The sequence below is a fragment of the Fukomys damarensis genome, unplaced genomic scaffold, assembly GCF_012274545.1.
Source record: "Fukomys damarensis isolate Sample0158 unplaced genomic scaffold, DMR_v1.0_HiC HiC_scaffold_12, whole genome shotgun sequence".
NCBI classification, from domain to species: domain Eukaryota; kingdom Metazoa; phylum Chordata; class Mammalia; order Rodentia; family Bathyergidae; genus Fukomys; species Fukomys damarensis.
The window spans coordinates 6,737,539-6,758,901 of record NW_022900924.1 but is presented as its reverse complement, the minus strand read 5'-3'; the positions used below and the strand labels follow the sequence as shown (position 1 = coordinate 6,758,901).

Below are 21,363 nucleotides of genomic sequence, written 5' to 3'. Positions count from 1 at the left end.
AATGAAAGGGAGTCATCATCTCTGAGAATATACAATTGGTAAATTTACAATTAAAAGAGCTGTTGTCATATTCATTATCAGTTTCATTTACAATCTCTACACTTTTTACTAATAACATATAAGGAGCGTTAACACAAGACATTATATTAGAGGCACCTATGCCAACAATATTGAAACTAAGGCTAGTAACTTTGACCTCTGACCATAAACATATTTCTCCCAATGCAGTAGCAGGTTTCCAAATGTTGGTTTGAAGAAAATGTGAAACTGTCCACCAAAGTCCAGAAGAAAGGCTAAGACCAGCAGATGAACTCTTTGATGTAGTGTTGGTTAAAGATTGAGGAATGTCCTTTTTGTCCCAGAAAAACTTCTCAATGTAGCAGTCTCATTTTCTTTATAACATAGAAACAGTACTTTATAAATGACCAAGTATATTTGTATTATTCACAAGTACTGGCACTTCATGTGAATCAGATGAGACAGGATGTGTGAGGAGAGGATCTGGCATATAAGTCCAATGTCCTTGAGGATTGGCATCACATCTTGCAGGAACTGACATCAGCAGGAGTATCCACATGACGAATCAGTCTTTCTGGTAGCCATCGAGCTCCATCATGTTCCTGCGAGAAAACACAAACATGCCCTCGGCCCCATATTAAAACAGGGTCAGGTCCATACCATTGGCTAGTTAAAGGATCTCTCCATTTTACCAAAGCATATGGAGAACCTTGTGGATGCCAAAATCTTTCTGCTGCTGAATGGTCATTCTTATCCATTTGTAAAAAATTTAGAATGTAAGTAGCATGATTTAAATAATTTCTAGGTGAGGAGGGATATAACTCCCCCTTTTTTATTTTTTGAAGCTGTAGTTTCAGTGTGCCATGAGCACGTTCAACTATTCCTTGTCCTTGGGGATTATAAGGGATACCAGTAACATGTTTAATATACATCTGTTGACAAAAATTAGAAAAGGCTTTACTAGTATAGCCAGAACCATTATCTGTTTTAATCTTTGAAGGCACTCCAAGAACAGAAAAACAAAAAAGACAATGTGTAATAACATGCTTTGTAGCTTCCCCAGTTTGAGCGGAGGCCAAAATAAAACCAGAAAATGTATCAATAACAACATGAATATATTTCAATTTTCCAAATTCCATGATATGGGTGACATCCATCTGCCATAATTGATTAGGAAGCAAACCTCTAGGATTAACACCATAATGTGGAACAGAAGAAAATTGAGGACAAGTGGAACATTGTTTGACAATTTGTCGGGCAGCTTCTCGAGGAATCTGAAATTGATATCTAAGAGTACGACTATTCTGGTGATGGAGTTGATGAGATTGACGAGCTAAATCAATTTTTGAAAATGCAATAAATTTTGTGGAGACATCAGCAAGATGATTCCCCAAAGACAATGGACCAGGTAAAACAGCATGAGCTCGAATATGTCCAATAAAACAAGGAAGAGAACGAGCATGAATACAATTTTGTACTTGAATGAAAAGTTGTTGAACTTCTAAACTACTGGTATCAATACAGGCTACAGTTTCTAAAAAAGGAAGGGCTTTAGCCAGATATTGACTATCAGTATATAGATTAAAAGAAACATGAGCAAATTCCTGAAAAACAAAAAGAATGGCACGCAATTCAACTACTTGTGCTGAAGCAGCAGGTGTGGAAAAAACCTTTTCATGACCATCAATAACATAAACTGCTTTTCCATTAGAAGACCCATCAGTGAAAATAACAATGGCATCAGGTATAGGCCTAAATGAAATAATTTTTGGAAAAATAAAAGATTGAAGATTTGCAAATTGTAACAATTTATTAGGTGGATAATGAAATTTAATTTGACCTGAAAAATGTGCAAATGCAATAGCCCAAGAATCACAATTCTGAAACAGCCAATCTAGTTGTTTTCCTGTAAAGGGAATTACAATACTGAAAGGTTCCAAACCAAAATATTTCCGAGCATTACATCGGATTGATTGAACAAGTTGGGCAACAGCTTCATAATAAGGTTGTAAATTTTTAGCAGGCGAAACAGATAAATGTAACCACAATAAAGGTCCGTCCTGCCACAAAACGGCTGTAGGGGAATGTTTGGTTAGAAAAATAAAAGCTTCTAAGGGTTTTTGATAGTCAAAATAAAATATCTGTTGATTAGAAATGGCTATTTCCACCTTTTGAAGAGCCAATCGTCCTTCATATGTAAGGGTCCTGGGGGAAGAAGGATCAGGATCCCCTTTCAAGATGTCAAATAACGGTTTTAATTCTCTAGTAGTTAATTTTAAATAAGGCCTTATCCAATTAATATCTCCTAACAATTTTTGAAAATCATTAAAAGTTTTCAAATTATCTTTTCGAATCTGTAACTTTTGGGTAAATATTTTTCGAGGATAAAGTTGATATCCCAAATATGAGAAAGGAGATTCCCGTTGAATTTTTTCAGGAGCAATAACTAATCCATAATCATTTAAAACCTTTTGTAAATAAACAAATACAGTAAGCAATAATGGTTCATCTTCATTTGCTAAAAGAATATCATCCATGTAATGTATCATATAAACAGAAGGATAACTTTGTCTAACACAGGAAAGTGCCTGTGCTACAAACTTTTGACACAAGGTAGGGCTATTTGCCATACCTTGAGGCAAAACTCTCCATTGGTACCTTTGCATAGGCTCCTGGAAATTAATAGAAGGAACACTAAAAGCAAATCGTTTACAATCTGTAGGAGCTAGACGTATAGTATGAAAACAATCTTTTAGATCAATAATTATTTTAAAAGTATTTCTAGGTATTGCGGAAGCAAGGGGGAGACCAGGTTGTAATGTTCCCATGATTTCCATAGTTTTATTAATCTTTCTTAAATCTTGTAATAATCTCCATTTACCAGATTTTTTCTTTACAACAAAAATTGGGGAATTCCAAGGAGAGACAGACGGTTCAATGTGGCCTTTATCTAATTGTTCCTGCACTAACTGTCGGATGACTATTAACTTTTCATTATTTAAGGGCCATTGATCAACCCAAACAGGTTTTTCATCTTTCCAGACTATTGGATCTGCATGGGGTGCAGGCATGTCAATGACCCCTAGGGAAAATATCCCAGGCCTTGTCTAGGAGAATGGGCTATCGGAGTCACAGGAAATTGAATTCCTTGACCTTCCTTTCCTAAACCAACATTAGGCAAGAATCCTTGATCAAACATTTGATTAGAAACTTTTTGATTGGGGCTATATAAATAGACTCCCATCTGTTGCATGACATCTCTTCCCCATAAATTAACCGGGAGGCCAGGAACAACATAAGGCTGAAAAGTCCCACAATGTCCTTCAGAATCACTCCAATTTAACATATCAGTACTTTGTTTAGGATTTTTACTTTGACCAATGCCTTGTAATTGAGAGACAGTCTCCTGCAAAGGCCATGTGGAAGGCCACTGGTCAGCAGTTATAACAGAGACATCAGCACCAGTATCTAATAACCCAATAAAAGATTTTCCTTGAATTAACAATTTTATCTCTGGCCTATTGGCTCCAATAGACTGCACCCAATAAACATCTGAGGACCCAAAACCTTTATTCCCTCTAATGGCTTTTTTATATTTTCCTGAGGTAACTATTCTGGGTAAAAGAATCAATTGAGCTATACGCTGTCCAGGCTGAATAACAGAGATTTGAGAAGGTGAACAAACCATAATTTTAATTTCTCCAGTATAGTCCTCATCAATAATTCCTGGGGAAATCATAAGCCCTTTCATAGCAGAGGAATTCCTACCCAACAAGAGACCCAAAGTATCTTTAGGTAGTGGCCCAAAAACTCCAGTGGGTAGGGCTTGCATTCCCATTTCAGGGGTTAATACTACATAGGAGGAGGAACTGAGGTCCAATCCTGCGCTGCCTGAGGTGGCTCGGGATAAGTCCTGAACGGATTTTTTGACTGATTTTGAGGGCTGATCTGAGGTTTCGGATTCTGAAATGCCCCAAAAATTTGATACGGGGCCTGAGGCTGGCCCCTCCATCCGTTTCCCGACTGGATAGGATTACCCATAATATCTTTTTTAGATCTGCATTCATTGGCCCAATGTTTTCCTCTTTTACATTTAGGACATAAACCAGGTTCTTTAGGAGGCTTTGAAAAAGATCCATTTTTTTTACGTTGTGGGCAGTCTCGTATTAAATGTCCTGCCTGACCACAGCCAAAGCAATTTCCATTATTTCCCTTTTTTGGAGGGCCCCTTCTATGTTGTTGATATAAAACCTCTTTTATAGTTTTTCCTTGTAAAGCTGCAGCCATGGCAAGGCCTTGAGTGTAAGAAGGACCTATATCCGCACACAAGCGAACATAATCTGATAAATCAGCCTTCTTTCTAAAAGGACGAAGGGCGGCTTGGCAGGCAGAATTAGCATTCTCATAGGCCAATTGTTTTACTAAAACTATACCAGCTTCAGATTCTCCTATGACTCTGCTGGCCGTTTCTAACAAACGATCTAAAAAATTTTGAAAAGGTTCATCTGGCCCTTGTCTGATTTTAGAAATATCTTCTGAGGCTCGTCCAGATGAAGGAAGTTTTTTCCAAGCATTCTTAGCAGCAGTATTAATCTGAGCATACACACCTGGGGGAAAACCTAATTGCTGAGTAACCTCAGCATAAGATCCCTCTCCTGCTAGCATCTCATAAGTTACATTAAGTTCTCCTTGCTGTCTATTAAGATCTGCTACTTTCTGGCATTGTTCTGAATATTCAGATTTCCATAACAAATAATCTCCTCCAGCTAGGCAAGCCTTAGCAATCTGTTTCCAATCAGAAGGTGGCAAGGCCTCAGTTGCAAGAGAATCTAGCACCGCTAAAGTAAAAGGGGCAGTCGGCCCATATTGGGCACAAGCCATTTTTAATTCTTTTAATTGCTGAAAAGGAATTGGAGCATGTTGACGAACAAGGTTTCCCTGAGCATCCTGAGTCTCAAAAACTGGGTAGGCCAGAGAAAATGCAGATACATCCTCACCCTCTTTAAGGGCTTGTTGTAAACCCTGTTGAACTGGAGACTTAAGGAGTTGGGAGTTTACTCTCTCAGGCTTCCAGCCTTCACAAGGTCCTGAAGCCAAAGCAATCAAAGAAGGTTCCTTTTCTAACCGATTGTCACAAGGGGAAGGATTAAGATTTGCCACTGGGCTAGGCATGTTTTTAGGAGGTTTATGACTAGTCCATTGAGCTTCCATTTGTTGAGACAGATTTTCCATCATTTTTTCTATTTTTTCCATCCTGTCTTCTAACTGAAATTTTTGCGAATTTTTAGTATGGGCTGCTGCCACTGAAGGCTGCCATACATTTTCATAATATTTAGCAGCTTCTTCCTCAGGGCCTAGGGGCTCCGGAGGAGCCGTGGGAACAATAGTTTCACTTTCATCATAAGATTCAGGTTCCTCTACACTCAATAAATTTTTAAAAATATGTACAAAAAACATGTAACTAATGCTGGCTCCCATTTTTAATATTTACAAGAAAATTCACCGCTCCTTACCTTTTCGTTGAGGCCTCCTTCTTCTCTGCGGTGTCCTTCACTGGATCCCTCGATACCCAGGCCCCACGTTGGGCGCCACTTGTGGCGGTTCGGCCATCACAACACGAATGTACCTGAGTTGGGGAGTGAGGATTGAGAAAGGACAGCACACTCAATAGTGTGGAGACAAGAGGTCCGATTTATTACACAGAAACAGCTCCTTTTAAAGGCAAGCCAACAGGAAACATCAAGCAATATTAGGGAGGAGATCAAAGGTCAAACTTAACAAAGTCCTTGAGCCGGGCGTGGTGGTGCACGCCCGTAATCCCATAAGACTAGTCTGGATTACAGTGAGCTCCAGGTCAACACCCGTAATCCCATAAACCCAGCCTGGATAATCCCATATGCCCAGCCTGGATTACACAGTGAGCTCAGCCTGGATTATACAGAGAGCTCCAGGTCAATCTCATCTGCATAGCTGAGACCCTCATCTCAGAAAAGCCAAATAGAGTCATAGATTGTGTCAATGCCTCAATGGTAGAAGAAGTTACTTTTCCAATGTCAAATGCCAGCGCTCCCACACTAGGTATGCCTCAATGGTAGAAGAAGTTACTTTTCCAATGTCAAATGCCAGCGGGCTCCCACACTAGGTGGTCCAGTTGTGGTAGTTAGAAGAGAGGGTGATTAAGGCCAAGGCATTCAAGTGGACCCACGAGTGCAGAGAATGAGGCAGTGGCAAATGGGCTATTGGCAGGATTTGCAAGCCGGTCAGAAAGGGGACCTTGGTGTCTACTGTGCTTGGAACATTTAAGCTTCGAGTCCTGGCTCCTGCCTGCCTTCCTACATACTTGGAAGATATGCAGAGGAGCATCTGGCTTCTGCATTCTTCCTACCATCTCCTGGCACAAGGCAGGCTGAGGGCCTCAGAGCATATAACTCTGATCTTATGTGGGCATCATTTGTCTGTTTTTGTTTTTGTTTTTTTTAGTTGTTGTTTTTGTTTTGTTGTACTGGGGATTGAGCCTAGGGCTTTGTTTGTGCTAGGCAAGTGCTTTGCCACTGAACTGTATTGCTGACCCTTTTACTTTGAGACAAAGTCTTGCTAGTTCCAGGGTGACCTTGAACTTTTGATCCTCCTGCCTCAGCCTCCTGAGTAGCTGGGATTACAGGGACATGCAGCTGCGCTGGGCACATTTGCCTGTTCGCTTCCTTCTCATCAGGACAGCCAGCTCTAAGCTTGGCAATTGGTGTTCTGAAATAAAAACCAATATTGTCTTTCCTTTTTTTTTTTTCCTCTTCAAAAATAATGCCAACCTAGATGACCTTACCAGAATACCAGTGTGTTCTACCCCCATGCAGAGCTAGGGCCAGTTGTACCTGCCTCGAAGCAGATTTTGGCCTAGGCTTCAGAACCTGGCACCGGCAGAGTCACTGCTGACCTTACTGGATAGAAGACCGTCACATGGTAGCTGGGGCCAAATTAGCCTGTCCTGTGAACCCTCCGGGCCAGGGGAAGAAAGCTAATAAATCTGGCCTGGATGAGGCAGAGAAATGGGCCTGAGAAGTAGGTTCTCTTCGGCGTCCCCCATGGGGGCTCTCTGCCCACTTAAGGTCCCTGTACCAAATAAAGTCGGTTCAGTAGCCCCATTCCGTGTTCCCCACTCCCTGCTGCCTGCACGCCCAGGTTTCCACAGACTTCGCCCAAATGCCATCCCAAATGCAACGCGCCATGGAAACCACACAGTTGCCGGGGGCAAAAGGCTGCTTAACAAAGGCGGACCCGCGAGTGCTTGTGGAAGAGGGGTTCCCTGGGTTTCTGGAAAATCGAAAAGATCCTCTGGCTGGGGACAAGATCATGAAGGAGCTGGACCAGGGCTGAGATGGCAAAGCGGGCCTCCAGAGCTTCTGTTCACTGACTGTGGGCCTCACCGTTGCGTGTAGGGATTATGTTGCAGTACACGTAAAGCAGAAGGGAAAGAAGTGGGCAGACTTGAACGTTGACCCCGCCCTGATGAGAGCTCTCCACTTACGGAAGCTGCCCCTCTGTTTCCCCTTGGGTAAAGATTTCATGAGCAGACCAGGACCCTTCGGAAATGTACAGATGACATCCAGCTCTCACTGGACAAGTAGAGACGGGAAAGCTAGTTAAATGCTAGATGAGCTTTTGCTTTTCATATTGTTTGCATCCTCTTGCCCTCAATAAAGTCTTTTTTTAGTTTCCAAAAAAAAAAAAATACTATGATCAATGGACCCTTTCTGGCTGGATCCTCCCTTCACAAGCCTTTATTTGCTTCAGGCTCATATTTGCCAGAGGATGGCCTGAGCCTGGCCACTCCTCTCCTGAGTCCTCTGTGTGCCCCTGTGCCCTCTAGCATGGGACAGACACAGGTTTGTGACTAGACACGGTCCTATGCCCGCCTGCGCCCCAGCAGGGCGCCTCTGTCCACCCGCGTCTCTCCGCAGCATACTCTGCTACATCCCAGTGGCATGAGGGTGGCCAAGTAGTGCTCACTCCGGCCTGTCTTTCTGTCTTCAGTCCTTCTATAGGAAGCACTTTGACACAGAGGAGACCCGGGTGAACCAGCTGTTTGCACAAGCCAAGGCCTGCAAGGTGCTAGTGGAGAAATGGTGAGCTCTCCCCGCTCCGCTCTTCCTTACACAGCCACTAACATGGGGAGACTTGAGATTGAAGCGCTGCTCAGAATGGCATTTGGAAAAGGCTGCAGCTCTGGAGTCAGGTAGCACAGGAGTTTCCTACCCTGGGAGCTGGGTGCGCTGAACTGTCCTCCCGAGCCTTGGTTTTTCCTTCTGTAAAATGGGGGTCGGTGGGGCTACAGAACCTAGACCCCAGCCTGAGTTGGATCTTGAGCCGATGCTGGAGGGACAGGTGAGCAAGACAGACTGTGGCCCACCCTTGGACTGTTACAGGCTTATGACCTGGGACCGAACACAGATGCTCTAATGAACAAGTGATAGCCTAAGGAATGTGCCGACAGGGCGATTGACAGGGACAGGGACCAGGAAGGACCCAGCGGGCAGCTATTTAGGGAAGCCTAGTGCCATGTGCTTTGACCTTACACGGGCCTTCTCCCTCCTGAACATGTGCTAGAGGCTGCGTGCAAGCAGACCTTGGAGGCGGCTTGCCTGGATGTGAGTGGCAGTCTTTCTCCAGGCTTGCTGGGGAAGCCTTGCTCAAGTCTGATGCCTCTGGTCTCCAGCCCGGCTGTCTGGAACCGTTCTTCTCAGAGTTTCCCGTACTTCATAGATTGATGTGTTCATGATTAATACGATGTTACCACGTGATAGATGATTTGGAAAGTGGGGACACAGATCTCTACTCATCCTTTGACCACATCAGTATATGTTAGAAGGAAAGGCAGCAAACGTTTATTTAGGGGCCCTCCTGGGTGTGGTCACATTGATTGGAGAAGATGTGGTTGTGTGTAACCCACGTCCCCAATGTCCATACTCACTATTCTGTGAAACTGGAGTTGGCCCTTCCAGGCCGCTCCTGCTTTTTTTTTTTGTTTTGTTTTTTTGAGACAGGGTCTCACTGTGTAGTAAGACTGACCTGGAACTCACTGTGTAGCCCAGGCTGGTCTTGAGCTTACAGCGATCCTCCTGCCTCAGCCTCCAGAGTGCCGGGATTACAGGCGTGAACCACCACGCCTGGCTCCTGCTTTTTTCCATACCTGAAATGCTCCCTTTATATACCTCATTGGGAACACTACCAGCTCTTCAAAAGTGAAAAATAACAGGTTTCCTTGGCCAAGGCAGCAAACCAAAATGCCACGTGACTCAGCTGAGGCCCAGCGTGCTGACGCTGCCGGCCTGCGGAGACCATTAATGAAGGTGGCCCCGTGGTGAGCCCGCTCAACAGATGGGCACTCCTGGCCTGGGCCTTTAAGCCCCTTTGGTTCCTTTGAAGTTTTTACTTGGGTTTGCTGCCTGCTGAGGTACACAGAACAGAATGGTTCCCGTGAGTTTGCCTCCAGGATGCCTCAGCGGAACCTGTGGCTCTGTAAGTGCTGCCGACCAGCGTGGCCTGAGGATGCCTCCTGCTACAGGGAACCTTAGGAGAAAAAGAAAAATAGCCCTTTTAGAAAATCATTCAGTTTGGGATCTGCCTGAGCCAAGCTTGACTGTGACTTGGGGAAGTGAATTGGGCTAGAAGGTCCCAGGGAAAACCACAGGGGATTTGGGGTAAAGAAGAAATGGAGCATGGCCCAAAACTTGCCATCCGGGCTAGGGGTGGAATTGCAGTTGCTACTCTAGTGGACCCGTCTTGATCTGACCCCCTACCTGCCCTTCCTGCCAAGACCAGCTGGTCCCCGTGCTCTCTCCGACATCACCTCTCTGCCACCCACCCCTGTATCTGTCCTGAGCCTGGGCTAAAGTGACAAGCAAGGACTTTTCTAGGTGTATGCAGGGGTCTCAGGGCAGAGGGAAGACAATCCAGGTCACTACGTTTTTTGTCACAGAGAAGCGGGGTTGCAGACAGACCTGTCCACTAGCTGACCCCCTTCCCACCCACAGCACGGTGAGCATCCAGGACATCCAGGTGCACCTGGCTCAGGGCCATGTCGCCATTGTGCTGGTGAACTCAGGGGTGCTGCACTGCGACCTGTGCTCCAGCCCCGTCAAGTACTGCTGCTTCGCCCCCAACGGACATCGCTGCTTCTGTCGGACCCCTGACTACCAGGGCCACTTCATTGTGCTGCGGGGCTACAACAGGGCCACTGGCTGCATCTTCTACAACAACCCAGCCTACGCGGACCGTGAGTGCTGGGGGCGGGGTGGGACGGGGTGATGACATGCACCGTCCTCGGCTGCTTCCCTGTCAAACTGTTGTGGCCGCGATCTCTCTCTCTGCCTTTCCCCAAAACGCCTGCTCCTCCTGCGCATGCTCTGGTCCTCTGGACCGCCCTCTCAGGCAGGTAAACCAGCCACACGCTTGCAGCAGTGCTAACCCCCTCCACCTCAGACGTACACACACCGCACTGCCCAGGTCCCCACCTCCGTGACTCGTGCCGCACAGGCTGCCGTCCGCTCCCAGGACAGACGGTGCCGTCATCAGAGTCTGGCCAGACCTGGCCTCTGCTCCAGACTGCCCGCTGCCCTCAGGGCGAGGGAAGGGCCACTCCCCTGACCTGCCCACGTGGCCCAGAGCATCCTCCTTCCTCTCTCTAGGCCTCACTTCCTCTGCTGACCTGGGGAGGGGTCAGAGAAAATGACGAGGAGGGCTCCTCGGGGGTAGAGGGCTTGGCCGGGAGAAGTGGGCAGGCAGGTGGGACCCAGACCTCATCCGGCTCCTGCGGGTACTGGGTGGGGGAAGCACTCTGTCTTCAATCACTGACCCCACTTTTCTCTCCTTGTCCCCAGCAGGAATGTGCAGCACCAGTATCGGTAACTTTGAGGAAGCCAGAACCAGCTATGGCACGGATGAGGACATCCTCTTTGTCTATCTGGATAGCTGACATCAGGACCTGTTGTGCCCAGGTCCTCCCACCGCACGCTCTACCCCTGCCAGGCCCACTCAGGACACCCAGGCCTGGGGCTGCTGGGACTTGGAGCCTTAGGCTGTCTGACAAAGTGCCCCGGAATTCTGGGAAACTGGCACACCTGTTTTGTCCGGCAGGGCTGTGTTGTCCTGCTGCTTACCCCAAGCACCTGTTGGCTGCTGGAGGCATCTTCAGGCCGTTAGATGGAAGCCTCGCTCAGGACATCAAACCTGACTCCAGTCAGGCCCAGAGGAAGTGCAGGCCTAGGGGTGCCCTTGTTGCTTCCTAGAGAGAGACCCACAGCGAGGGGAGAGGCCTAAGTCGGTCACCCTCACAGACCTCAGGACTTGTCAGGGCAGCATATGTGGTTTAGAGGGTACGGAGGAACCTAACCCCCTGGGACCACGCTAAGCCCCGGCCTCCTGGAAGTGCTGCAGAGCTCCCTGTCCCCATGGTGGATGCCATCACCACCGCCTCCTTCCTCTTCCCTCCCAGTGGGGGCACGTTTCAGTGACTGGTTACAAGGCCTCCGGCCCCTGTTGTGCAGCGTAGATGCGCCTCATAGCCACGCTGTTCGGCAGCGCCCTGGCCCCTGGGGATGCCGGGGTCCCCGCAGCCTTCTGGGTACTCCGTTTCTATAGGGTGGGGCCCTCGGTAGTGGCTGGGCCCAGTGGCCAGCATCAGGGAGCTGCTTCAGGAATAAACAGCTCTGCAGCCCCCTGGCCCCTCACTCACAAGGCCTGCTGACCCACCTAAATCCTGACAGTGGAGGCCTCTGGAGTGGGGAGCCCCAAAGCCGTGAGCACGGGCAGCCTGCGGTCACCACCCCCACCCCTGGTTTTCACACCAAGACCTTTCACACAGAACACTGGGTCTCTTGTCCCTGATGGACATGAGCAGTGCCTGTCCAGGATCGTACAGCACATCCAAGGAGCACCGACTGGAGCTGGTTTCTTCGCCTTCTTGTTTTCTGGCAGAGGGGCAGTAGTGGTAGAGCAACAGTATTTGTATTTGTGGTACTGGAGATTGAGCCCAGGGCCTTCACACTGAGCAGCGTCCCCAGCCCTTTTTTTAAATTTTGAAACAGGGTCTTGATAAATTGCCCCCAAACAACTCAAATTAGTGATCCTCCCGCCTCAGCCTCCCAAGTGTTAAGATTATAGGTGTTCACCATTGTACCCAGCTTATTTTACTGAGGTTTTAAGTTTTCACTTTTGGAATAATAGTGAGATTGCAGGTACTTTGGAACTACTAACACCTCTTTTCACACAGCAGGTAAGCCAGCCGAAGTTCTCTTTTGAAGAGAAGGGGCTTGGCCAGTGGTCTGAATCCCATGCCCCTTGCTTTACAGAGGAGGCAACCAGCCCAGTCTGGGGACAGTCTGCCCGGGACAGTGGGTCTTCAACCCAGGTCTATAAGAAATAAGGGAAGTGGGTTATTCCCACCGGGGCTGGGGATACCCATTCCTTTGGGCTCCTGTGACGAAGAGACAGGTGCTTCCCTACGTGCCAGCCACCCCCCGCCCCACTGCTGTAGCTCAGAGGGGCAGAGGTGGGTCTTGCTTACAAGGGCTGTCTACCGTTCCTCATTACCAGATGCAGCCTTGAGCCAAGGTGCTGTTAGCTAGGCAGCCACCTTGGGTTTTGGAAACCTGTGTTGGCTTCAAAGTCTTTTTTTTTTTTTTTTGTACTGGGGATCGAACTCTGGTCCTTATGCTTGTGAGTCAGGCAGCGGCACCACTGAGATAAATCCCAGCCCTTCAGTCTGGTCTTATTTCCATGGCCTTAATGCTGGATCCCCCGAAGTCCCAGGGAACTCTGGCTCCAAACCCAGGAGTACCACATACGGCATCTGTGGAGTGTGGACATCCTCAGGAGAAATCCAGATAAAACTTAGAATAGTTGCATGAAGGAAACCAGTGGGAGGAAGTGATGCTTTCAAGATAACAGGTTGCGAACAGGGCACAGCGCACACGCTGGTGTGGCTGTCGGGGGAGCGGCCTCCACAGAAAGTGGACACAACACCTTAGCCATCTAGGACATCTAGAAGTGCTCAGTCCCTGGCCCAGAGGATGGCTTCATGGGCAAGTTACAAAGTAGAGGTCACCTCTCTGCGATTTCACAAGACCACCTGCCTGAGGTCACAGGCAGGATGTCAGCCCCGTGTTAAAATTCTTCCGCAAGTCACAGAAGTGGGGTTGGAGAAAGAGCCTGGATGGAGGTTGTAGCAACTGCAACGGCTCAGCCTGTCCTCACACTACAGCCCAGGGGAGGCTTGGGAGCCACGTGGGACAGTGCGCACCACTGTTCCCACAGGAGGACAAAAGGGATCTTTGGCATTGCAGATTTTATACATAAATCTATTTTGTTTGTAACGAGCCATTCTCAATAAACATTCTCGCTGCACAGTGGTGGCAGTCCTTGGCTGACCTTTGTGAAGGGACATTCATCTGTAGAATTCCTGTCTGCTCCCCAAGTCCCCAGGAATGAGCAGTCGGGAGCCTGTGTCCTTGACTTGCCATGCCCAGTTTTAGCTGGAACCAGGATCCAGTTTTCTGCTCCCCAGGCCCCACCCCCTCCATTCGGCCTGGACAGGCAATGCCCGTGGACTGCCGCAGGTGCAGTAGAAGGGTTTCTGGGCTCAGATACTAAGAGGGTGGGGAGCAGCAGCTGGCTGGGGTGTGGGGGATGAGAAAGATGGTGAAGCCCAGGGAGGAACAGAAGAGGGACCCCAGCGGGCAGGACTCCGACCTTCCCGGCACCCTCCACCCCCAACCACAGCTCCACTTACCTGCCAGGCAGTGGCTACTTGTAGTATCTGAGGAACAAAATTTCACTTCTGAAAAAGGAAGTGTTTGGAAATCCTGTGCGATGCCCAGGCCCTCGAGGGGGCTGAGAGAGCCACTGCAGCTTCCTGGTAGGGTCTGGGCCTCTCACCTGATGTCCTCGTGCTAACAGCTCCTCGGCGGCCTCTCCTAACTCGCTAGTTTTATTTTTCAGACAGTTCCGTCACGGAGTCTTCCTGCCTCGGCCCGGGATGCGGACGTACATTAACAGACATTCTTTCCTCTGAACTGCAGAGCAGCCCTTGACTCACCTGCGGTTCAGCTGATCGCTGAGGCAGCAGCAGGAAGCACCGGCAGTGGGTGCCCAGCTGGGTTGCACCAGTTAGTGTACTGGGTGTCCCCTGTGTGTTGCCAACTGGATGGGGACCCTGCTAGCAGCCTTGCCCTTCGCCCTTCCGCTTGAGCCTCTGGCCCACCTAAAGGAAGGGCCCCTCCTGAAAGGACACATTTTGGGCTGTGGGCTCCAAGTGGCCACCAGATGCAATTAGAATTGTCGGATACGGGCAACGCTGAAGCAGGAAGGACAAAGATGTAGGGTGGGGATAGCGTGGGCACAGGTCAGGACTCTGGTAAGAAATCAGTTGGGCGCCAAAGAGCCAGGCTAATGCGGGGATCTGAGCCCAAGGTGCCACATCAGGGACGGCACGCAGGGATGGGAGGGCACACTTGTCACCTGACTTTGCTAATCTATTGTCAAGGATGGATTTTCGTTTGTTTGTTTTTTGGTACCAGGGACCGGGGCCCTTGTACTTGCGAGGCAGGTGGCGGAACCGCTGAGCCAAATCCCCAGGTTTTTGATAGAGGATGGTACCCCTTGCCCAGTTGCTTGGGAATCGCCTCTTGGCACACCGCCTCATTTCAGCCACCTCCCTCTTAGGACCACCAGGGGTCCCCAGAAGGCACTGGACATCCGCTGCCAGGAAGAGGTGTGGCCACACATCACAAAACAGCTTCCACTATTACTCATATAACCAACAGTTTTACCAATCGACCCAGTCACACACGGTTACAGAAGGCCTCCTGCCATTTCACTGCTGTGTGACGAATAGTAGGTTAAAACAAAAAAACATTTAATATCCCAGTTGGAATCTGGGTACAGCTGAGCTGGTACCTCTAGCTCAGGGTTTCTCGTGACTTTTCAGTCAAGCCGTTGGCTGGGGCTGCACACTCTCAGGGCTAGGTGTCCTGGAGTGTCTGCGTCCGCACTCACTGAAGGGATGCTGGCCACAGGCCTCCTGAGTGTCCTGGTGGGGATGGGGTGGGGGGACCATTCTGTGGCTCAGAATGGAAGCCACCATCTTTTGCAGTGCTCTACTTGTTAGCCCCAGTGAAGCCTGCATTTCTGCAGTGTCAGAAGTGAGTCAGTACCCAAGAGATTGTCTTCAGTATCCGCAGCGGTCAGTGGCCGCATCTAAGTGCCAGTGTGTCCTCGACTTTGAGTGAAGCGAAAATAAGCCCTCAGCTGTGTGGTACAGGGTACGCAGGCATGTACTGGGTAGCGCCCAGAATACAGCTCTTATCAGCAAAAGATTTTTGAACTTAAGGAAATTGCTGAGATTCACCAAGTTTAGCACAGAGAACATTTTGAAGGAAGAAAGGAAGGGAGAGAGGGAAGGAAGGAGGAGGTTGAGTGGGTAAATCCAACACACCCTGGGGATGACAGAGGGCATGAACACCAAGAAGCATCGTTTTTCTCTCTTTCTTTGTTTTGTTTTGAGACAGGGTCTCGCTATGTAGTTCAGGCTGCCCTAGAACTCCTCCTGCCTCAGCCTCCCAAGTGCTGGGATTACAGGGTGGGCCACCTTACCCAGTTTCCTACATTTTATTTTCTCTGCACAGACAATGGGCTCCTTTCAGTACCACCCATCTGCTAAAGTCCTTTCCTCCCTCAGGGCCTTTACACCTGTTGTTCCCCTATCCGGTCTCCCCCTCAGTACTCTACCCAAATGTCACCACTTCCTAAAGGAGAACCTCCAACTCCTCCCGCCCAGCTCAACCTCAGTGCGCCGCTGTGTCTGCATCACTTTCCTCTCTGCTTGAGGCTCCCAATTAAAGGACGAGAGCTTTATTTTGGCCCAGTTGGCAGTCGGCTGGCTCCAGGTTTGGCAGAGGAGCTCACTTGACGGAGGCCCCCAAGCAGAGTGAAGGGAGGAGCCGGCGGGGTGGACACACAGTACACCCTTCCTCGTCAGGTGCCCAGTGACCTGCCTCTTCTGATAGACCCCACTCCTACCAGCTACATTCAGTTTTGTGAGTCAGAGCCCCCCAGCCGATCACCTTCCACACACGAGAATCGGTGCGGGGAGGCGCTTGGTCTTCTTTTGCTGTTACTTGCTTTGTTGGCTTTTGGGGCAAGTTCTCACTAGGTTGCCCAGGCTGCCCTAGAACTCACAATTCTGCCTCGGCCTCCTGAGCCCCTGGCATTATAATTCCATGCCATCCCTGCTGGCCTGGCACTAGATCTTGAATGTCATGGGCTTCGCAGCTCTCCTCTGCTCTTTGGAACAACAGGTCATCATTACAGCGGGACCTGTATTTGGACTTTTGAGGTCAGGCAGAGCTGACGTTCTTTCCTACAAGGAAGGGTGAAAGGATACATGAATGCTGTTTTTTATAAAGTAATCTGTCAGTGCGATGAGCCTTCCGTATCACTGGGTTCTACACCCTCAGATTCAGCCAATGCGATGTGGCTCAGGAAGGGGGAACCGAAAACCACCATTGTTTTTTGTGGTGCTGGGGACTGAACCCAGACCCTCACACATGCTAGGCGAGTGCCCTGTCATTGAGCTACCCCTCCTGCCTGTTTTATTTTATTTCATTTCATTGTGAGATAGGGTCACTCAGGCTGATCTCAAACTTTTGATCCTCCAGGCCAAAAAATTGTTTAAAAAAGATTATGTTGAGAGCCAGGTCCTGAATAACATTTTCAAAGATACTGAATAATCTTTTCAAAGATGTTTTTATAATGATATTTTCTCCCTTCGGAGCAAAAGACAGGTAGACATACTGCCCATTAGATTCAAACATTTTTTGCTTTTTGTTCTCTTTATTTTTAGGATAAGATCTCATTATGCTGTTCAGGCTGCCTCAAATTCCTGGGCCCAAATGATCTTCCTGCCTCAGCCTCAAAAGTAGCCAGGATTATAGGCATGTACCATCATGCTCGGCAAGATAGTGGCGATTCAGATTCTCTGAACTCAGGGTTCCTCTCATGACCACTGCAGTTATATGTCCCTGGCCCCTTTTAGAAGTGGGGTTTAAGAATCAATGCAAGAGCCAGGCGTGGTGGCTCACACCTGTCATCCCAGCACTCAGGAGGCTGAGGCAGGAGGATCGCTGTGAGTTCGAGACCAGCCTGGGCTACATAGTGAGTTCCAGGTCAGTCTCAACTACATAGTGAGACCCTGTCTCAAACAAACAAACAAACAGACAAAAAGAATCAATGCAAGAGAATGCTGGTTCTCAGGCTACATATATTGCTATAATAAACTGTCCTTTGCTTTGATCCAAGACCATCATGTCTTCTACTAACATCCATGAAACTGTCACAGGCAAACTTGCAAATAGCACCCTTCATACTTCTCGACAATTTGGGTAACAAAGAGAATGGGCTCTTCAAAGCCGAGCTATAAAAGTCTCTGTGACTGGTCATTCTGCTAACTGGAGCCTCTGGCAGAGGGAAGCGGTAACCCTGCGGACTTGGGACATAATGTGTCCCTGACATGGTAAGCAGGTATAGTCCTTTTGAAAAAGCTCACAGCTAACCGGGGCTCTAATGAAAATGGAACACCTCGCCCTTGAAAACCCTGCTTGTAAAATGGAAGCGGTCTATGCAGGAACACAGCTAGCCTGGCCCCGGTGATGTCTCAACCTTATAGGAAACATGAGCGAACTCTTTAGGCGAAACAAATCTCTTCACTCCACCAAAGCAAAGCCACTGCGTCAGGGGGGATCTTAATACACTCATGGTTTACTTAAGCTGAAACCTGACAGGGTCCTCCGTTCATCCTCAGAAGCAGCCGCACAAAACACAGAACAGACGTGAGTCGCTCGTTCTGCTCAGGAGGCAGCACCCACTCACAGCTCTGGGCCAGTGCTGCACACGACAGGCCTTATTTTATTTTCACGAACTCTTGGGCTGTTGCCAATGGCCTGGTTTCTCTGTCTGCCACTTAGAAAACCTGATCTGGCAGATTAAAGACACCCTTCTTCGGGGCCATCAATCACGAAAATATGGCTGTAATCAACCCGTCTGGGTCAGATATGTGGGCACCAGACATCCCCTCCCTTTGCTTTTGAGACAGGTTCTCATGATGTAGTCCAGGCTGGATTTGAATCCCCTTGAACTCACAACCCTCCTACCTCAGCCTGACTCTGAAGATCCTACTGCATGTCCAGACTAATTGGAATAAGCCCGTTACTGCAGCCTGCACAATCCTATCCACCACTGTGCTGGGTGTGCTAACACCTGTGAGAGGGGCACCAGGCGACAGGCTTGTAGTCCTGTCAAAGTCTGGCCCACTGCACAGGGAATGGCACAGCCCGCTTCAATGCAGCTGGGTTCACCCAAAAGGTGCTGGTGTATGTGGTCGGTGGTAGAAATAATCAAGAAGCATAGCCACCCAAGGCACGTGCTGTCTCTGATACCCAGAGTCCAAAAAAGGTGCCGAGCCACCTTTTTTTGACAGTGGTAGGCGTGGAAGAATAAAAAGAAGGCATCTCAAAGCGCAGCTCTAGCCTGATCGTGGCAGACAGACTTCATCAGACCTTTGGTCTCCTCTTGGGGCTTATTCTTGGGGTTTATTCGGTTTTATTAGATTTGCCAATCCAATCAGCCAACTCTGAGCACACCACTTGGGGCCCTCGAAGCTAATCTGTGTCGTGTTTCTGGCTTTCTCTGCCATGTGGAGTCTGACTGAGGCACAACTGTTACCCAGCACTCCACTCAACCATCGCTGACAGTGAGGGCGCGTCCCACGCTCTGCCACCCATGGGCAGCTGGTGCTGCAGAGTGTGAGAATGGCTTCCTCACAGAAGCAACTCAGAAGGGCTCGTGACTCTACCTCCCTCGCTACTCCACGGGCCACACACTTTCCTGAAGTCTTTTAGATGCTGAACACAGCCATCTCTAGAAAGAATAAGAAGGTTATAGGAACCTATTTTAAAAACCTATGATTCTTCTGGGCATGGCAGCACAGGCCTGGGATCCCAGCACTCGGGAGGCTGAGGCAGGAGGATCACTGTGAGTTTGAGGCCAGCCTGGGCTACATAGTGAGTTCAAGCCCAGCCTGAACTACATAGCAAGACCTTGTCTCAAACGAGACAAAACATCCTTGTTCCTCTTGTACCAGACAAACAAAAGGTCTGGGTACAAGAAAAGAATGCTTGGAAAAAGAGGAGGCATTGTAGAGCCTGGAACGAGAAACACCAACTTTGAAGGAGGGCCAAATGCTCTGGTGTTTAGGTGGGAAACACCTTTGTCCCAGGAGATAAGAAAGGAAAGGCCCTAGTGATTTTGTTTTTCATAATTGCCTCTGAATCCAGGCATGGTGGTGCATGCCGTAATCCCAGCTAGCCAGAGGCTGAGGCAAGAGGATCGCTACAAGTTTAAGGCCAGCAGCCTTTGGTAGGTACATCGTGAGTCAAAGGCCATCACGAACTACATATCAAGACCCTGACTCCAAAAGAAATGCCTCTTGAACCTTCCTCATGAACAAAGACAACACAGGGTACCTCTCCCAAAATATGACTGTCGATCTAATTCTCTCCTCAGGGGGCCTTGATCCCAGTTTGGTCACAATTTCCATTAACTTTGCCAGAAGATGTATGAGAAACAGCAAGGGCTATCCCTGGCTTCGGTTCCTCCCATGAAACACACCTGCAGTGCCATCAGATGTCTTTTCTACTCTCGTTCCCATAGAACTCGCTCACCCTGTCTGAGGGGAAGACAGATGTCACCCAGCGCGTGGCCTGGACAAACGGAATAGATGGGACTAATTATCCAGAGTTAGTCCTTCCAACACTAGGTGCTACAGTTTAAATGCGAAAGGTCCCCCAGCCTGTGGCACTACTGGGAGATGGTGGAGCGTCTTAAAGAGGATCCCTACTGGAAGTTGGGGTGTGCCCTCCAAGGGGATCCTGGGAACACAGTCCATTGACTGCCCGGAGGTGAATTTCTGCCACCATTTGCTGTCCACCAGGAAGTACCGCCTCCCCCCAGGCCCAGAAGCAACACAGCAAAGTAACCATGGACTGTAACCTCCGAAACCGTGAGTTAAAATGAACCCCCCCACCCCCTCAGTACTGCTAGGGAATGGACCCACGGCCATTATGAAATTTTTTGAGACAGGATGTTGCTAAATTGCTAAACTGCACAGGCTGGGCCCCAACTTGGAATTGTACTGCCTCAGCATCCCAGAGTGCTGGGATTACAAGCTTACACTATCATGCCCAGCTAAAGATTTCCTCTTTATGAGTTATCTTATTGGTCACCTTGATGGAAAGTTGGCTGACACACCCGGATTAGACTTAATTATGTAAAGTAAACCGAGTAACCCATGTAAGGTCTCTCAGATGAGTGAAATGGTTCCTCAAGTTGAGACTGACCTGGAACTCACTATGTAGCCCAGGCTGGTCTCGAACTCACAGCAATCTTCCTGCCTCAGCCTCCCGAGTGCTGGGATGACAGGCATGTGCCGCCACGCCCGGCTGGGGAGGGGTGCAGGGATTTAACTCAGTGCTTTTGCTGCCTCCCTCGCCAGCGCAAGGACCAGAGTTTGATCCCTGGTACAGAAAAAAAGAAAAAAAAAAATTAAAGGTAGGGGGATTCATGGGAAAACAGCCAGGAGACAAGATAGTGTAGAGAAGAGAGGGTAGACTGCTGGGAGAGCTTTCTCCTTCCTGCATATTTCTGTGTGTCTCATAAGCTAAAACTGTGAATGCCTTCGTCATGGAATTGTTTTCAAGGAAGTTTGCATAGTGAACAGGATTAGAAGATAAGAGCAGAGGGCAGGTGATCCAGTGACCTTGGTAAATAAAGACATGGCCCTCCTCTAGAGCAAGCGGCAGGCCTACTGATCGTTCAGGATAAAAGAGGAAAATTCTCTGACCTCTCTTGTTTTCCTTTCTCCAAAGCAACCCACCGCGTGTGCAGGAGTCACAGGGTCCTTTGTGTTACCCCTTGGGAACTGAGGTTTAGGAAACCGCTGCAAGAAAATGCCGGTCCTTTGGCCACTGCTGTTGCTGTAATAAACTGTCCCTGTCTTTGACTCAGGAGCGTGTCCTTCTGCCAGCATTTAGGAATCTGTGGGCTAACCTGTCAGCTTGCAAATAGTGCATGGTAAAATTTTAACTCTTCACAATTCTTAATGTGATAGTTATGTTTTTTGTTTGTTTGTTTTTGTTTTTGGTACCAGGGATTGAACTTGGGTCCTTGCGCTTGCAAGGCAGGCCACTGAACCACTGAGCTAAATCCCCGGCCCATCCTCTCCTGTCTTTAAAAAAAATG

The 21,363-nt window shown here is 48.6% G+C and overlaps 1 protein-coding gene and 1 pseudogene across 3 annotated transcripts in view; both read left to right on the top strand.

Moving 5' to 3' along the window:
- The window catches only part of Gucd1 (guanylyl cyclase domain containing 1), a 19,737-nt gene extending 7,644 nt beyond the window's left edge, over positions 1-12,093 (top strand). For all 3 annotated transcript variants that reach the window (XM_033762358.1, XM_033762359.1, XM_033762360.1), the window contains exons 4-6: positions 8,047-8,138; positions 10,047-10,288; positions 10,896-12,093. In XM_033762358.1, the coding sequence (XP_033618249.1) occupies positions 8,047-8,138; positions 10,047-10,288; positions 10,896-10,987 (426 nt within the window). In that variant the 3' untranslated portion in view covers positions 10,988-12,093. The remainder of the gene's footprint in view (positions 1-8,046; positions 8,139-10,046; positions 10,289-10,895) is intronic.
- On the top strand, positions 6,633-8,038 carry LOC104848122 (annotated as a pseudogene).
- Positions 12,094-21,363: the final 9,270 nt, after the last annotated feature.